The following is an 18,614-nucleotide window of genomic DNA, read 5'->3' on the forward strand; positions in this document are numbered from 1 at the left end:
TTCCAACATGGGAGCTGTATGTGAGAGGCACAATGTGGGAGCTGGTTGTTCTGGTCTCCAAGTTGTTTCTCTGCACTGGACTGGTTACCTGTGTGGGACTCTGGATTCTGAGAAGCACACTGCATGGTTCTGATCAAGGCAACGGGTTGTGCTGTGAGTAATACCTGTGTATGTGGCTGTTTGACTTTATGTGAGTGCTATGCTGTGCCTGCACTGGTCAAACCCAGGGGATGACTCTGCAGTTCGGTGGATACCCATCTTAATGTGAATATATTTTACTGAAGCACAAAGTATTCATTGAGAAAAGGAAAGTGGATTGGTAGAAGGAAACAATTGGTGAAATTGCTTAAAATAGTTTGGCTACAAAGTATATTATCACAGGTTAAAATTGCTTCACAATTATATGGATATCTATGGTGGTTATGGTAATTTGCCACCCTTATTATTTGGTAAATGCTCTTTTATTAGTTAAACTTAAGCTGTTAAAAACACAATTAAAACTGATAAAACATGCTAATGGGCCATATGCGTTCACTAGACAATTCATTTTAGTCAATGTAAAATGAACGTAACTGTAAAATGTTCACAAATGGGATGGTGTTTATTGGGAGGGATTTTTTAGCCATGAGAGAACTTTTCCAAATATCACTCAGGAATGGGTCATTCTGATTACTTCTTAGAGTAGGAAATTACTTTATTCAACAATTACATGACTGTCATGGATGTATTTTGCCAGCCTTATACTAACATGTGCAACGACTTATGCACTAATAACATTTTTTTTTAATTAACAAAGACAAAGCCTGGATTGTAATATCTTTTTTATTATTTGAAATTGTCAGAAGTGTCGGTTGTTTTCTTACGCCAGCCCTTGTGGTCAACATACAGTAGCTAGCTAGCTAATGTTAGCCAACTCATTTCAGATCACCTGACATATCAATAGAAGCAATATAAAATAAACATTAAATTATAAAAAGATAACGACTGCTGTCTGCATGAAGCTGTCCCTGGCCTATAATCATGTCTGATTTGGCTAATTTATTCAGACACATTATTTAAATCTAGGTCTACAGTAGCATAGCCATGTAATAAATGTGAAGACATAACCCATCTCAACAGATATAGATTTTGTACAGTATATGTTTTACATTTCTAAATACACTTATTATGTGCAGCTATTTTGTGTTTTTCCTCGTTTGGTATTTAGCTATTCTAGGCCCTATTTCACAAAGCAGGATTACTGGGTTAGCTGGACTCCAGTAATACTCTATTAATATGACCCAATAAATGGTCATTTCTTTTTTTTTTTTTTTTTTTACAAATCATTGAATTTATTGTTTCAATGTGTTCTGTTTTACCAGGCATGTGAGAGGATATGGATGAGGCACTGGGCAATAGGACTGAATTTACACTCATGAAACACACATTACCTTTTCATTTCACTTTAAAAATAATTCTCATAATTGTCAATAATTATCTATAATTGTCATCATCACTCAATATGTTTAATTTCTACAACACCTTTTATGAATAGACTCATTTGGGGGGGAGGGGGGGTGAGAATACATGGGAATGGCATTAATATTCAAAACTGAATTTTACAGTCTAGAGTGAAGAGGCTGTGTTTCACTAATTCCAGTATATCTCCGCTGTAAAGATAATGACAGGCATATTTATTGACCAGGAGATGTCACTAGAGAGGCGGGCGTCAAATGCTTCGTGACACGACACCTCAAACAACGCAATTGCCTCAATCACGTCATTGCTTCAGAAAGCTTCATTCTGCTCCTCACGACTCTCTTCCTCGGGTGAGTCTTTTTAAAGCCTGTTGCCCCAACCTCTCATCCTCTTCCCCACAGGTGCTCTGCATCTTGTACCTTGATTCAGTTATTAGTGAAGCTGATTCAATGATCACCCCACTCTTAAAGGGCCGGCACACAATTTCCGGTCCAGGGGATCTGCTGGCATCAGCATTTCTAAGGGGAGTGTAGATGAGACTGTGCATAGTACTGTCGCCCTCGTGGCAAGAAGGTACCAAGCTTGACTCCTAGCCGAGGGCCTTCCTGTGTGGAGTCTACAGGCTGTCCCCGTGCCTGCCTGGGTTTCTGCCAGGTACTCAGATTTCCAACTACAGTCAAAAGACATTGGACACAGTCTAATCGGAGACTCTGAATTGCCCGTAGGTATGTCGTGTGAGTGAAGGTTGTGCGGGCCCTGCCGTGGTACCATTCACCCACTGCATGCTGGGATAGGCTCCAGCCAGGATGCAGGGTATTCGCTGATAAAGTAGTATGCTAACTTTCCAGCGAAACTGCTGTTATTCTCCATTTATGCTACATTCCGTCCTCTCATCCCATGGCCTGTTTTGTCACTACTGTGCTGATGGCACACAATGTTTTCTCTCCTTCCCTCCAACTGATACACTGGTCGCAGCGAAAGACGTCTCAGGTTGGCCGATAAACCATCACATGAAGCTCAGCTTAGCTAAAACAGACCATTCCCAGTCAAGGCCTCCCGCTCCAATTGTGCAGGATGAAACGAGCAGCTCCACCTAGTGGCCAGGCACGACTGAGCTACTGTATCCTGAAATCCTGACTTTCAGTTCATTAAATCACTCCACTGTTTACAGGTTTGATTTGAGTCTCTACCGTGAGCTGATGTCTGTAACACATGATCCAGGGAGGACAAAAGGAACGTAATCATTATCTGATTTTGTACATTAATTGGAACCTGTACATTTGAGTAAGATTATACTTCTGTTTGGCCAAACATGGCTTTTGCCTTCTTTCACTAGAAGGAAGAAAAGGCTAAATAAATAGAAAGGAACAGAAATCTGTATTTTCCCATTACAGTACATCTTTGGATCCAAGCATTTTGATGTTTGTTTAATAAAATACACTTTAAAAAGGGATATTTCAGGTCTCGTGTGGTGCAGCCCGTAGAACGCTTTCCCTATGCTCATTGTGAGCTGTGACATCGGCAGTTCGACTCCGACCGCTGACCTTTGTCGCATGTCTCTCCTTCTCTCTCCTCATTGTTCTTCCTGTCTCTCTCCACTGATCTGTCAAATAAAGCCCAAAAGGGAAAAAAAAAAAAGATATTTCTCATGCTTAAGATTATACTTCTGTTTGGCCATCACTAGAAGGAACAAACGGCTAAATGAATAGAAACAGAACTCTGTATTTTTACATCTTTGGATCCAAGCATTTTAATGTATGTTTAATAAAATACATTTTAAAAAGTGATATTTCACGTTTATTAACATGAAGGGCAGCTGCAGAATTAGCATATTTCTGCTGAGCCTGGCCAAGCTTCAGTAGACAACAAGCATTTAAGCTAGTGGTTAATTCAATTATATTTTTTGAGCTGGTGGTTAATTCAATTAAGGAAAAGTGTTTATGTGTCTAAGAAGCAAACAGACAAAAGAAAAATAACAGACAGTTGAATTATATTCTCAAATTTAAGGGCCTTGTCATGTTAATAATAAATGTGAATATGCTTGAGTCTGATGCCATTTGCAGAACTCCTGTTTTCCTGATCGGTTCCTTTAGATTTAGATGATACATCCAACATGTATTGGCACTCAAAATCGCATGATGATGCAACTTGAATTCTGCCAAGCACCCACATACTGCAGATGTAACCTGATCATCCCAAAAAAGTCAACCCAGGTCACAGGCAATACTGGCCCTCTCATCTCAGGGTTGTTGCCACTGGAAACACGAACAATCCATGTTCCACATGGTCACAAGGCACCCAGAGCTGCAAGGTAACACAGGCCTGGGTACCTAAACAAAACATTTCCTTACAACATTAACTTGAAAGTTCTTGTTGACATTCAAACCACAAAATAAAGATATAATTACACAATATAAACCATTATTGATTGTGCACTGAGATCACCTTTCACACATTACTTGTAGAAATTATTGCTGTTGTTGTAAATTGAAAAAAGTTTGTGACAGAGTTGATTTAATATTAGGAGCAGGGGGTTGGGGTGGCTGATTTTATATTTAGTTCAGGGTGGAGGGAGGTGTGTGTGTGTGTGTGTGTGTGTGTGTGCGTGCACGCGAACATGTTTGCGCGTTGGTGTACTTGATAGCATGGAAACGCAGCGCCTTATAAACTGATATCTTGCCCCCACTCATCCCCAAGAAGCAAGGAGCTAGCCTGTGGGGAGCTTTCACGGAGAGCGAACTGGGTCGGCCTTATCCGCCTCTGCCTTCTGTTTCTACACCTCTTTTTCTTCCCTCTCCTCCCTTTCTCCTTTAGGCCGCCCGCGGTCGCCTGCCAACGCCATGCATCAGCCGGAGAGTTCAGTCGACACCAACAAATTGGGTGTCGGCCGCTCCATCGCGGTGCTCACCTCTGGGGGTGATGCCCAGGGTAAGCTATGCGCAGTGTGGGGTGGGCAGGAGGCACATGGTAAAATGTTATTTTCCTTTACGCCCTGGAATGGAAGCTCATCACTGTAAGGAGAACTTCGATAGGAAGAGAAATTCAGTTCATCTGATTTTGTTCAAGGAGGATAAAGGTTTTCGCAGTAGAACACGTGGCATGTCTGTCAGGCTGCAAGGGTTCGCTCCTATTCAAAATGTCTCCACCGCAGTTAACTTATAGGCACATCCTGAACAGTCAGTGCTTCAGTTTTAATATTTGCTTGCCATCTGTGTTGAGCAAATAGCTTGTACGTCATTTTTTTCTGCCTGTTCAACTTTGTCAGTCTACTTTTTTGTGCCATAATGTCTACCAGGATTCCTTTTTTAAATGATACAAGATTTCTGCACAACACTGATGACGTGGGACTTGCAATGATAGCTATATTAATAAAGAACTGAAATAATTGTGAAACTGTGATGGCAAATAAGGGACTCTGCTTTTCTAAAAATTGATATTAATCGCATTGCATCATTTAAAAAAAAATAGGGTGTACAATTCACACTTATACCTAAGCAAAGTTATACCTATTGTAGCTCTCTTGCAGGAATGTTGTAAAGCGCTTGTCTCTGAGTTTTGTAATGCACTTGTTGTAAGTCGCTCTGGATAAGAGCGTCTGCTAAGAACCTATAATGTAATGTAATGTAATTTCATCATTGACATGAGTAGCTACCTGCGATTAACTAATCAGAAAGGTAGTGCACGTAATACAAAACTCTGGACCCTGGCTGGGGAAGTCAGGATGATATAGAGAGAGGGGAAGGACCAGAAGTATTTGAAATAATATACAATATAAACAACGTGGCTCAAACATTTGAATTAAGACATTCCTTTTACTTGGCCACCTCTCTGAGCCTTAGCAATAACTGTGGTGAACTCGCTTTAAATAGCATCTTTAAACTGTTGCTGCAGGCAATTAAACTGTCTCTCTGCTCTCAGAGACAGATTTGTTTGTTTTGTCAACATTTGTTTATGACTTTATTGATGCAACTAAATGCAAGGGTGCATGTAAATATGTTAGCCTTTCTCGTAATAATGCATGACTGCCAAGAAAAAATTAACATTTGTTTACTTGTGTGTTACTTGAGTTTGTGAACATCAAAATTTGACATTGTAAAAAAAATGAAATTAAAGTTTAATAAAAAATAAAATGAGTTCGAAAGTATAATACACATTTGCAAATTATAATTTGTAACTGATTACAGTCTGTATTAATTAATTATTATATATCAGTGGCCTTTAATTTCAAAATGATTGTCAAAAATTTTAAATAAATAAAACTAGTGGTCAGGGATTTCTTGAATGTTAACAACAACCTCATACACTTCTTCTCAGGTTTGTAGAAAGAGAATTATTTTCAAGTTGGCAGAAACCATTTTATGACACGCTGTTGCCTTGACCTTTAATTAAGTGATATTATTCACCTTTGACCTTTTCTAGTGTCTCCTCCTGTATAATGTGATCATGTAGCACGTTATATATAAAGTTTTTTTTCCTTCTTGCTAGTGAATTTTTTGTCTGGATTTCCGGAACTGTTAATCCTGACCTTTGCTTGGAAATATCTTCTCCCTCCCTCCCTCCTTTCCTCTGTCCCTCCCAGCTGGCTAATTCAGTCACTTTCTTTTACTAATAGCACTTTATTCATCAGTTAGATTTGACAATTAGCTATCACATCGTCCCCAAAATGTATCAAAATATCATCCCTACTGTCTAGATAAGAGAGGTAAGCCACAGAAACAATTTGTGTTTTAAGACTCCCTCTCTCCCTCTCTCCTCTTCTTGCTGTCATAAGGGGATAATTTTACAGGCGTGACCTTTAGGTCACATGACATGGGGCAGTAGAGGAGGGAATACTGCCCCATTCCGCAGTTCTGCTCTGTTGAAATGCGAGCTGCCACGGGTGAATTTGTTGTAACCTAATCCAGACTCCTTGCCCTTTAAATCTGCCTGCATGTTTAAGAGAGACAGACGATGAAATCCCCACAGCCTTACACAACAGGCTGTTTGCTAAAGCACCATTTCTCTACTGGTGGCATGTCCTGCTAAATCAGTATTTTTCTACTGTTGGCATGTCCAGCTAAATCAGTATTTTTCTACTGGTGGAATGTCCAGCTAAATCAGTATTTCTCAACTGTTGGCATGTCCAGCTAAATCAGTATTTCTCTACTGGTGGCACGTCCAGCTAAATCAGTATTTCTCTACTGGTGGCCTGTCCAGCTTGCTTCTCTAATGATGGCATGTCCAGTTAAATCAGTATTTCTCTACTGGTGGCCTGTCCAGCTTGCTTCTCTAATGATGGCATGTCCTGTTAAATCAGTATTTCTCAACTGGTGGCATGTCCAGTTAAATCAGTATTTCTCTACTGGTGGAATGTCCAGCTAAATCAGTATTTCTCTACTGGTGGCCTGTCCAGCTTGCTTCTCTACTGGTGGCATGTCCAGCTAAATCACTGCTTCTCTACTGGTGGCATGTCCAGTTAAATCAGTATTTCTCTACTGGTGGTATGTCCAGCTAAATCAGTATTTCTCTACTGGTGGCCTGTCCAGCTTGCTTCTCTACTGGTGGCCTGTCCAGCTAAATCAGTATTTTTCTACTGGTGGAATGTCCAGCTAAATCAGTATTTCTCTACTGGTGGCATGTCCAGCTAAATCAGTATTTCTCTACTGGTGGCACGTCCAGCTAAATCAGTATTTCTCTACTGGTGGCATGTCCAGCTAAATCAGTATTTCTCAACTGTTGGCATGTCCAGCTAAATCAGTATTTCTCTACTGGTGGCACGTCCAGCTAAATCAGTATTTCTCTACTGGTGGCCTGTCCAGCTTGCTTCTCTAATGATGGCATGTCCAGTTAAATCAGTATTTCTCTACTGGTGGCCTGTCCAGCTTGCTTCTCTAATGATGGCATGTCCTGTTAAATCAGTATTTCTCAACTGGTGGCATGTCCAGCTAAATCAGTATTCTCTACTGGTGGAATGTCCAGCTAAATCAGTATTTCTCTACTGGTGGCCTGTCCAGCTTGCTTCTCTACTGGTGGCATGTCCAGCTAAATCACTGCTTCTCTACTGGTGGCATGTCCAGTTAAATCAGTATTTCTCTACTGGTGGTATGTCCAGCTAAATCAGTATTTCTCTACTGGTGGCCTGTCCAGCTTGCTTCTCTACTGGTGGCCTGTCCAGCTAAATCACTGCTTCTCTACTGGTGGCATGTCCAGTTAAATCAGTATTTCTCTACTGGTGGCATGTCCAGCTAAATCAGTATTTCTCTACTGGTGGCCTGTCCAGCTTGCTTCTCTACTGTTGGCATGTCCAGCTAAATCACTGCTTCTCTACTGGTGGCATGTCCAGTTAAATCAGTATTTCTCTACTGGTGGCATGTCCAGCTAAATCAGTATTTCTCTACTGGTGGCCTGTCCAGCTAAATCAGTATTTCTCTACTGGTGGCATGTCCAGCTTGCTTCTCTACTGTTGGCATGTCCAGCTAAATCACTGCTTCTCAGTGCAGTTTCAGTGGACGGGGCACAGTATTCTCCACCTCGTCACCTTGGTCTGTTACCTACCTGATGTCCAGCATTCTGCCACAGTGGTGGCACAAATCAGCTGCGGGACAACAGATTGATCGGAAGTTGTTGCCATACATGAGTTTGGCAGGACTTGCATGTTTAGCTTCTGATTTATCTTCACTGCTCTAGTGCAGATGCCTTTAAATCATAAGAAAGGGGGAAATCATATTTCTTAAAGGTCATATATGAAAATGCCCTATAATACAGCTGCCTATTGCCACCGGGCCTCATTCAGAAACCTTTTCCTAAATTCTTCTTACATTTGTTCTTAATTAAAGGTATAAAAAGGCATGATTAGACAATTAATCCAAATCCAGCAAATATACCATTGCTAAGTGTTGGGTTTGGCTGTGGGACTTAACGTGTCATAGAATAGCATAACATAAAATTACGATGGTCTTAAAAATCCCCAGAGTATCTGCCCCTACTACATAACCTTGAAAGCGATTCTACACAGTGACTACTCTCTGTGTGAAGAAATACTTCCTGATGTCTGTGTGGAATTTACCTTTTGCTCATTTCCATCTATGGCCCCTCGTTCTACTGACAGAACTCAAACTGAAGAATCCCTTGTTGTTCACTTTGTTAATCCCTTTTATGAATTTAAAAGTCTTAAACAAATCACCCGTAAGTCTCCTTTTAAGCATCTTAACTCTTTCCTCATAATGTTTATCTTTCATAGCAGGAACCAATTTATTTGCTCTTCTTCAAACTTTTTCCAGAGCCTCTATATCTTGCTTGTAGTAGGGTATCCAGAACTACATATAGCACTCTGAGTGCGGTCTGACAAATTTATAATATATGTGTAACTTCCCTTGGATTTATATTTAATATATATCCCTGCATCCTGTTGGCCATTTTAAATTGTTACAGCACAATGCCTAGAAACTGAAAGGCTTTGATTAACTACTGCTTTTGGAAATTGAGCATGTTCAAAGTTTTGTTCCTTCCTTAAAGTAGTCCAGCTTCTGCTTTATGTTTTTATTATCACAGATGTAGAACCTTATGCAGAACTTTACATTTTCTATACTGAATTTCATTTGTTAGGTTTCTGCCCACTTCTGGGTTCTATTTAAATCTTCTTGGATCACTTTAGTAGATTCCAAACTGTTAGCTGAGCCCCCCAGTTTTGAATCATCAGTAAATTTAACTAATTTTTAGTATTTAAATGCCCATGTCAAGGTCATTTATGTAAATAAGTAAGAGCAGTGGTCCCAACACCGATCCTTGTGGAACTAAACTTCCCACAGTACTCTGCTCAGATAAGATCCCTCCTACTATTCTTTGTGTACTACAATGTGCCCATTCTGAACCCACTCTGAAATAACTCCTGTAATTCCCACTGTCTTCATTTTGATAATGAGTCTCTCGTGTGGTACTTTACCAAATGCCTTTTCTAAATCTTAAGCCTTGTTTCAGGTAGCCTCCTCAAAGAATGCCCAAAGATTTGTCAGACATGACCTTGAGCTATCCCTGAGGATGTTGTTATTTTCAAGAAATAAATCCAACTTGTCTCTAAAGATAGAAGCCAGTATTACAAGTGGTGCAAGTCAAACTGACGAGCCTGTAGGTTCCTGGATCAGTATGGTCTCGTATATATTGTTATTATGTTACCTCGCTTGCAGTCATCCGGTATTTCTCCAATTTCTAAAGACTGCCTAAAAATACCTGCTAGCGGTTTATAAATGAACTCTTTGAGTACCTTTGAGTATATGCCTAAGGGCCTGCTGCCTTATTTGGCTCTAGTTTATGTCTTTAGGTCATTTAGGTGGTATTCACACTGGCAGTTCAGTCTGAATCCAGGATTGGTTCACCTAAACAGTTGGTAGAGTGAAGGCTTTTTCTGACCCCGGGTGGAGACCAAGGAAACGTACCGGAGTTTACCTGGACAAGGAGATCTGAGAACAATTCCAATTAAACTGTGGTACGGTTCACATCTAGGGACAAAGCAATCTGTTCTCATGCAGGAAGAGAAATTAGGTGTGCGTGCCAAAATATGGTGCCTATCATTTTGTCATTTTATTAATAATCATATTCTGTGCATCTGCAGCATGCCTACATGTGAGACACACAGGCTCAAGTGTCCTTCACTGTTCTCAGCATTGTGATAGTGACCAGAGGCGATCGTTGAGCTGAAAAACTGATCATTGGTCTCAAATTAATTAATAAATTTTCCTTAATTACCAAGCCTGCCAGCAATGTGAATAATCAATTGGCAGGATTGTTCAGATCTATGAATAATCCATTGCCATGTAAACACACAGTGTCTTCCTGATCATAATTTTAAAGAAATTAAATGTTAGATTCAATTTAAATGTAATGTTGGAGTACTAACATTAAATGTCTTTTAATCCTTAGGTACCCATAACAAAAAAATATACACCACTCATGCGTTAGCATTCAGGACAAATGGATAAGTAGGCTATCGACAAAATACACAATTTTGCAATGCAAATTTAAAAAAAAAAATTTATTACTCGCTTAATAGCCTAATTGAGGAGAACTGGTCATATCTGATAGTATTGAGTGAGCTAGTTTGTGATAAGAAACAGGTCAAGACCAATAATCAGATCAAAGGGAATTTTTCCACCTGTCAATTTTCAGCTCATGGGTTGAGACCCCAAATAAACAAAAACATAACTATAAACAAGAATTTTAGGCCTGCATTGTTTTCCATTTTTACTGGTAGTCACAAGTTTGTGTTCTGTTGGCGAGCTAATAAGCTACTCACATAATAACCAATAACCAAATCGAGCGCACTCTCCTCCAAGCCTCGTTGCCTGGCAACAGTGGTAAACTGCTGCTGGTGGCACTTACATTGATGATGAAAGTATTACGCAAATGTACCATGTACAATAGCTTATTTTGTATTATAATTACATGGTTATATAAATATAATTGTATTGATAAACATTTTGTTGTTAATATGAGGTCTGTAACTACTTAAAATGCATAAATAATTAAACATTCTAAGTAGAAACCTCTTCAGCATATATGCCTTTACGATGTAGATTTCTATTGTACCGAAGAACAAATTCAGATAAAAATTACGAATGCCAAAATGTTCATGGAAAGGTTTGTGAGCACAATTAGCAGTCGGATGTCATCACACACGTTTCGTGAACGAGGTCCAATGAGCTCAGAGGTAGAGTGTGCCTGGAAAAATAGTTTCTAGGGATGATTTATTATTCTATCAAATAAGAAATAATAAAAATTGATGCAGCTGTTTCCTGCCTCCCGCCCAATGCGTGCTGGGATAGGCTCCAGCGACCCCGCTCAGATGAAGCGGGTATAGATAATGGATGGATGGATAGATGGATGGATGGATGGATGGAGTGAAATACACCATGTAGCTGGTCCCTGAAACCTGTGTTGTGTTTCAGGTATGAACGCTGCCGTGAGGGCAACTGTCCGAGTCGGCCTCTACACAGGAGCCAAAGTCTACTTCATCCATGAGGTCAGTTCTCTGTTATCTACAGCAGCGGCTCTGAGCTGGAGGGGGAGGGCCATGATTCATCAACCCACTGGTTTTTTTTCTAAGAGAGCACATCCAGAATCATCTCCCGTCTCATCAGTATTAACCTGTACGGCCATGAGTCTGAGGGTAGGGTTCGGTAGCTGTGACCTTACAGAGCCTTTATGCGTCCCTTTTAAACACTCACAGGCAAAGGCTCTTCGGAGGGTACACGAGAAATATATACTGTGAAGTGAAAGGTGTAATCAGCATATATGTGGCATGTAAAGCTAAAAATGGCGCAGGTGTTTTGGAGAAAGGGTATGTGATTCAAAACCCAACACTCAATCCAAGGTGGTAGACTCATAGGCCGATGAGATCAAGAATCACAGGATTTTGTTTTATGTTTTATGTCTTGGTAGGATTCTTGCTTGCTGAACAAGCTTACTCTACAGGGTTGGAGTCCTGATCGATGTGGTCACTTCTGGCACTACGATCCTTACTTCACTCTAGTGTTTCTTTTGCGCCTCTACATCATGAAACCTATGCACTTGTTGTACGTCACTCTGGATAAGAGCGTCTGCTAAATGCCTATAATGTAATGTAATGTAATGTTTTAGCGTAAGCCAAACACTACAGGTGTTTGAACAAAGGTGACATTATAAAATATAATCTCGGTATATCACAACACGTGTCACAGTTCTTTATTGCAGAAAGTAAATTTCTGAGAATTGTATTAGACTGGATGGCTTTGAAAGCCTTGTATTTGTATGGCATTGAGAGGGTTTTAGGGCGGATGTGGTGAGATGTTTGAAACGTAGTGCGTGGAACGGCCGTTTTTTCCTTGGTTGAACGTTACCTTTGCCAGTCTGAGATGGCCATTGTGTCAATCTCCTCAGGGCTACCAGGGTCTGGTGGATGGCGGGGACAACATTCGACCTGCCACCTGGGAGAGCGTGTCCATGATGCTGCAGCTGGTGAGTCCAGTTAATTCATTAACACCAATTAAATTCAGATCAATTCAGTTAAATGTTTGTTTGTGTAGAGTTTTTTTCGCAGAGGATCAGTGTCTCAGATCCAATTCAAGTCTAGCCCTCGGGGCCCCATGAGCAAGCCAAGGGCCCCATTAATTAGATTTCTCAGATTTTGTTTATCGAGGGTTGCCTGGGGTTAGTCGTAGAACTGCTTGGCAAAAGGTTATGAGGCAGACATCGCGTCGGTTTGCGAGATCATGCTTTCTATTATTAACAACTGTAATGTACCTCTCCCTCTATAACTGCTTGTTGGGGCCATCTAAAATCTGTGGGGAACAAATTTCTCTGGAAGCAGCATAAAGAAAACAAAATAGAAGTACGCTTTCATGTACAATAAAACCAACGTGTTAATGTGTTTTTCAGTGTACTGCCAGGTGCATTGGTTCATTAACAGTGCTAGAAGTTTAAGTCAAGCTGGGTCAGCAGAAGCTACTTGTGTGCCTACAGACTGTTTCCTCTTCAGTAATACTCTGTCGTTCACAACATGGCACATTTCACAACCTGAGAGTCTGCTCAGTGTAGGATCTTTAAAGCCTTTTTCTTGTAACTTTCAGTCGCCCTGCAATCGATGAACATAGACTACAGTCATTATGACATTACTCTACATTTCAATAACGTTTTCATTTTGAGAATGCAAGATGATAGCATTTTTTGCTAGCAGTCAGATCAGGGTCCTGCTTCACGTATATAGCTAACTGAGTTAACCAGATTATTTCGCAACATTTTGGGATAAACCCAGGAGCAAGTTCACAATTTAGCCAGTCTTGTTGCCGGGACAACAATGTCTTGAGCCCAAACCTTCACCTGGTTACCTGAATAACATGAACGTAGCCTATATTAACCACCTGGTGAAATCACACACACACAGCAGTATAAATGGATGCACGTTTGTAAGATGTTCTTGTCAATGAACGAGCCATCATTGAAAGATGAGCATTTAGATAAGAAATGTGTTTTTAAAGACCAACAAGATCCCTTAAGTCAATGGAATGAATATCTTTATGAGCACCACTGATTTAGTTATGAGGGAGTTATTTACCACCAGCAATGAAAAATTTTAACAGGGCAAATAAATATTTGGAAGAAATAAAATGAGAAACACTGTAAATATTGTTTTATTTTTGCCAAATGAGCCTGTTTAACCTTTGTGGGGACACAGTAACCCAACCTAGCCTGGCATTTGGGACAAGACTGAGAGAAGGGTGGGTGAGCAGCTCAGATGATGGGATCAGATACTCAGGAGCCAAATGAAAATACCAGAGATTGACAGGAGAGTTCATCAAGCATGACGTTTTATTTCTTTCCGCCTCTTTCTCTTTCATCGTTCTTGTCTCAGACACACTTTTTCACACATTCACTCACTCATTGACACAAATCAAATACAGGCTGCCAGGGCCTGTCCACTGGGACAGACTGTAGTCCATGTACCCTGTGTGAGTCTCAGTTTTGCATTTCTTATGGGGAAGACTTTAGAAAGGTTTAGTGACATCGGAGTAGTGGTACACCAGTCCGATGTGCAGCGTTGCCTAGGCTGCACAAAAATGATCTGCACGTTGTCAGAAGGAAATCTTTCCTGAAAGCTCATCACAAAAGTCAATATTTGATGAGTGCAAGACAGATAAGCCAGAGACTATTTGGAACACTGTAAAGTGGATTGGTGAAACACAAATTTAACTCTTCTGGCTATAACCACCAAAGATACATTGAAGAAAAGTGCACCTTGCCAACCGTTAAGCATGAGGATGGATTTATTGTGCCTTGTGATTGTGTAACAGCCTGTGGCATAGGAAAGATTGTGTATAGGTAGAAGGAAGAATGGATTCAATTAAATATCAACAAATCCTAGAAGCTAATGTCCCAGAGTCTGTGAAGAAACTGAAGCTGAAAGAGGTTGGCTATTTCAACAAGACCAGAATGTACCTCAAAATCAAGCAGGAGCTACATAAAACCCCTTCATGCTAGCCCCCTAGTGGCCAGGACACCGGCGTCCTGAGACTGTCCAGCTCAGACATTCAATGCTCCTGCAACCAAACTATGAGTGGAAACAACAAGCTCTGTGTTCTAGCTTTATTAGTAGGCAATACATGACAGCTGTGTCCTCCCACAGTCATGTCCTCCCACATGCAGGTAAGCTAATTGGAGACTCTAAATTGCCCATAGGTATGAGTGTGTGAGTGAATGGTGTGTGTGCACTGCGATGGATTGGTGACCTGCCCAGGGTGTATTCCTGCCTCTCACCCAATGCACGCTCCATCCCCATGCATCCCCGATAGGCTCCATCCCTGTGACTCTGCCCAGGAATGAGCGGGTATAGGTAATGAATGGATGGAACAACATAAGCTAACAATAGCCTGAAGGTATGCCAATACGGTGGTGAAAAACACTGCTCACCAAATAGTGAAATAAAAAAGAGGAATTCTAGTGTATACCATGGTGGCTCAGTCATTGTTATGTTTGGTGTTTGGTTTTTATGGTGAAGTTGCCAAAAAAAAATTTTGTTAGTGGAATATCATTTTATTACTGTAAACTTATTGTACATAATGTGGGGTATTAGTATCTCCGTGGGCTATACTTGTCACAAAATACTGATTAAATTTTACTGTGTGCTGATATGTGGTAGATGAATGTAAAATTTCCCTTGTAGCGATCATAATTAATAACATTTGTAAAATGTTGTCTCATCCCGATGCAACAAAAGATTACACATTGTGGAGTAGTCTAAAAAATAAAAAATACAAGAGTGAATGATTACGTGTTTACTGTAGGTATGTGTACCACAGTGTGTCACAATGTTTTTTCATTATTCTTCAACGTTATCATCTTAAACGTTCATAAGGGGCAAATGTATATGCTTTATAATGGAAAAATTATGGACAAACATTTTATTCATTTTTGGAGAGGTTTTGAATAGGTCTTTGGACCCCTAAATATCTTAGACCCTATACTGATTAAAAGATCGAATGGTAATTCCAATTTGAAAATTATGTAAAAAATGAGGTTTATGAGTCAAAAACGGTTGATTTTTCATGAAATAAATTATTAGGTTTACAGCAATGTATAATTTAGACATTTTGGATAGCTTTAGAGACACTGAGGAACACCAGGGTACACTACTTACTATTTGCTTCATAGATCTTTAGTAGTTCTGCATATCACCCTCAGAATTCTTTTTAACACTTGTGGTCAAAGTGTATAATCTAGGGCAGTGGTGTCAAAGTCGTGCCATGGAGGGCCGTGTGTATGCAGGTTTTCATTCCAGCCTCAGATCTTGATTATATAATTAGTTAAATTATTTGCTGAATTAGGGATGCAGGTTTGTGCACAATGGTGACCCGACTCTATGTGACCGCATTGTCTAAAAAAAATGTTTCTTATATTCTGTGCTTCAATGCAGTTGACAAAAATATGGTTGAATGAGTAATTGGAGCTTAACATAGAGCAGCATTTAATTGTTGAAGAAAGCTGCATATCACCCGACCTTTACATGGTCAAAGTTTATAATCTAGGGCATGTATAGTTTTACCTACATTATGTATGTGATCTCTCTGTATTTAATTTCAAACTAAAGGAAAACAGCTTCATTTTTTAATTTGTCTACCTAAATTATGAATGGCTTAGTATTGTAGATGGTACAGGTGTCTTGCTTTATTTAAGTCATTTTCCAACTCTCTGTGATGCTCACATCTGCAGTTAGACAGCCTTAAATAGAACACCCCAGAAATGGCCAGATTTCTTATCTGCGTGAAGCAGTTAAAGGAATGAAAGGTTAAGGTTTTTGAATGGCCTTCACTGTCCCCAGACTTGAATGTCATTGAAAATTTGTGAGATTTCAAACAACATAAAATAAGTCTGAACACTGCTATCAGTATTCCTTCTTAGTGCATCTTAGTGTAGAGTATTCGCTTCATGCGAAATGGGAATGTTCTACTGAAGCACTTGTTATCTCAAAGGTTGTTTTTCAAATTCAAATTCAAATTCAAGTTCAAGTTCAAGTTCAAGTGAGTCTTGCTAAAGACATGTACTGTGAATTGTCCAAAGCATATGCATATTACAACTGTCTAATGTAAAGTGTGTGTGTGCGTGCGTGCGTGCGTGCGTGCGTATGTGTGTGTGCGTGTGCATGTGCGCGCGTGCGTGCGTGTGTGTGTATGTGTGTGTGTGCTAGGGTGGCACCGTCATTGGCAGCGCCCGATGCCAGGACTTCCGCACAAAGGAGGGGCGCACCAAAGCAGCCTTTAACCTGGTCAAGCTCGGCATCACTAACCTGTGTGTCATCGGAGGCGACGGCAGCTTGACCGGTGCCAACCAGTTCCGTACGGAGTGGAGTGAGCTGCTGGCCATCCTGGTCAAAGCGGGTGAGTGTACCAGTAGGAGGGTAAATCCACATGAGTTCTCAATCATTTTAAATACAGCATCCTTATGCTTAGCATGGCGAACCTGGAGTCCTAACAAGTACAAGTCAAATGATTAGATGGCATACAGCAACTACAGGTAATCACATGGCAGCAAATACAGGAAGTGCTGCCACGTGAAAGCACTGAACAGACCTCACCCTATGAACCCGCCTTCTGAGAGGACTGTGACATCATAAATAGCCGATGGTATTTTCAGCACAGCGAGGCCAGTATCTCTGAGCTGTGTGCCCGGCGTGCTACCAGTCCAGTCTAAAATAGAACACATACCCAGCCCAATGCAGAATGAGACATGCTCTCAGTACAGCTGGCATACTTTCCCAGTCCAGCATAACACCGAAAGGCAATGGACTCCCATATTAGTATAAAACATCATACACTCCCATTTGTCAGTCATAGTCCAATTTAGGCCAAGATCGAGCCTCTGCCCTGTGTAAACCAGCAGACTCAGGCCAACACAAGCCAGACCCCTCACCCAATGCAGTGTAAAGTGAAGTACTCTACCATTAGAGTCCAAATCAAAATATTGTCTATACTGAGCTTGTCGCACTGATGGGTATTACATAGTGGACTGTTAAATTCACCATTTGCCTCCATGCTTTGGTTTTTCCCTGTGTCTCCAGAGGGACAAAATGGCTCTTGGCATTCTGAAAAATGTAATAATAATTAATATTATTTTGTATAGCTTTCATTTAATAACACAGTTTACACAGTTCAGTTTACAAACATGAAAGGATGGATGGAGTACACAGAGACAGTAGATTTAAACTCAAGGGATGCAAATAAAATCAGTTAGGAATTAGATTATTAAAAGATAAAAAGGACATAAAGAGAACATAATAAATAAATAAAAATTAATCAAATGGCGAATAAATTTTAACAAAGCACTAAAACAAAAGCAAGGAAATAAATTACACAAAAGCAAGTCTGTAAACGTGGGTCTTAAGAAGAGATTTAAAAGATTTAACTAGGCTGGTTTGAGTGGGAGTGTCAGGAGGGACCTGTGTGAGGCTCTCATAAGGAACTAAAGGGTCAGTATAGCTGGGAGCCAGACCATGCCAGGCCAAGTGTTACAAGGTATTATTCAGACCGTAAAATCAATCGGGAATTTTACATGGGGCCAGTGAAAAGAAGCTAAGATTGTGGTGATACACTACATAGCCAAAAGTATGCACACACCTGACATCCAACATCTCATCCAAAATTATGGCCATTAATATGGAGTTGGTCCAACTTTTGCTGCAATAACAACCTCTACTTTTCTGGGAAGGCTTTATACTAGATGCTTTATACTTTACTGCAGGTATTTCCTTCCATTCAACCAGAAGAGCATTTGTGAGGTCAGGCACTGATTGGGCGAAGCTCCTGTGCTACATTTGGCTTTCTAAGTCCCAAAGGTAAGTTGAGCTGCTTAGCTCCTGGGAGCAATAGAGTTACCTGTAGCCCTAGCAGTAGGTTAATCAAGCTTCTGGAAAGTTGCTCTCCTGTAGCAGTAGAGTTAGCCTTGCCAGCTCCTTAGCAGTAGAGTTAGCCTTGCCACAGCTTCCTGTAGCAGTAGAGTCAGCCTTGCCTTAGCTCTCTGTAGCAGTAGAGTTAGCCTTGCCACAGCTCCCTGTAGCAGTAGAGTCAGCCTTGCCTTAGCTCCCTGTAGCAGTAGAGTTAGCCTTGCCACAGCTTCCTGTAGCAGTAGAGTCAGCCTTGCCTTAGCTCTCTGTAGCA

The 18,614-nt window shown here is 40.5% G+C and overlaps 1 protein-coding gene across 1 annotated transcript in view; it reads left to right on the forward strand.

Annotated features, from left to right (window-relative positions):
* Positions 1-4,052: 4,052 nt before the first annotated feature.
* Positions 4,053-18,614, forward strand: part of pfkmb (phosphofructokinase, muscle b) — a 33,850-nt gene continuing 19,288 nt past the window's right edge. The window contains exons 1-4 of the mRNA XM_064305677.1: positions 4,053-4,386; positions 11,379-11,452; positions 12,349-12,426; positions 16,649-16,838. Of these exons, the coding sequence (XP_064161747.1) occupies positions 4,299-4,386; positions 11,379-11,452; positions 12,349-12,426; positions 16,649-16,838 (430 nt within the window). The 5' untranslated portion in view covers positions 4,053-4,298. The remainder of the gene's footprint in view (positions 4,387-11,378; positions 11,453-12,348; positions 12,427-16,648; positions 16,839-18,614) is intronic.

Source organism: Anguilla rostrata, chromosome 13 (assembly GCF_018555375.3).
Source record: "Anguilla rostrata isolate EN2019 chromosome 13, ASM1855537v3, whole genome shotgun sequence".
Lineage (NCBI taxonomy): Eukaryota > Metazoa > Chordata > Actinopteri > Anguilliformes > Anguillidae > Anguilla > Anguilla rostrata.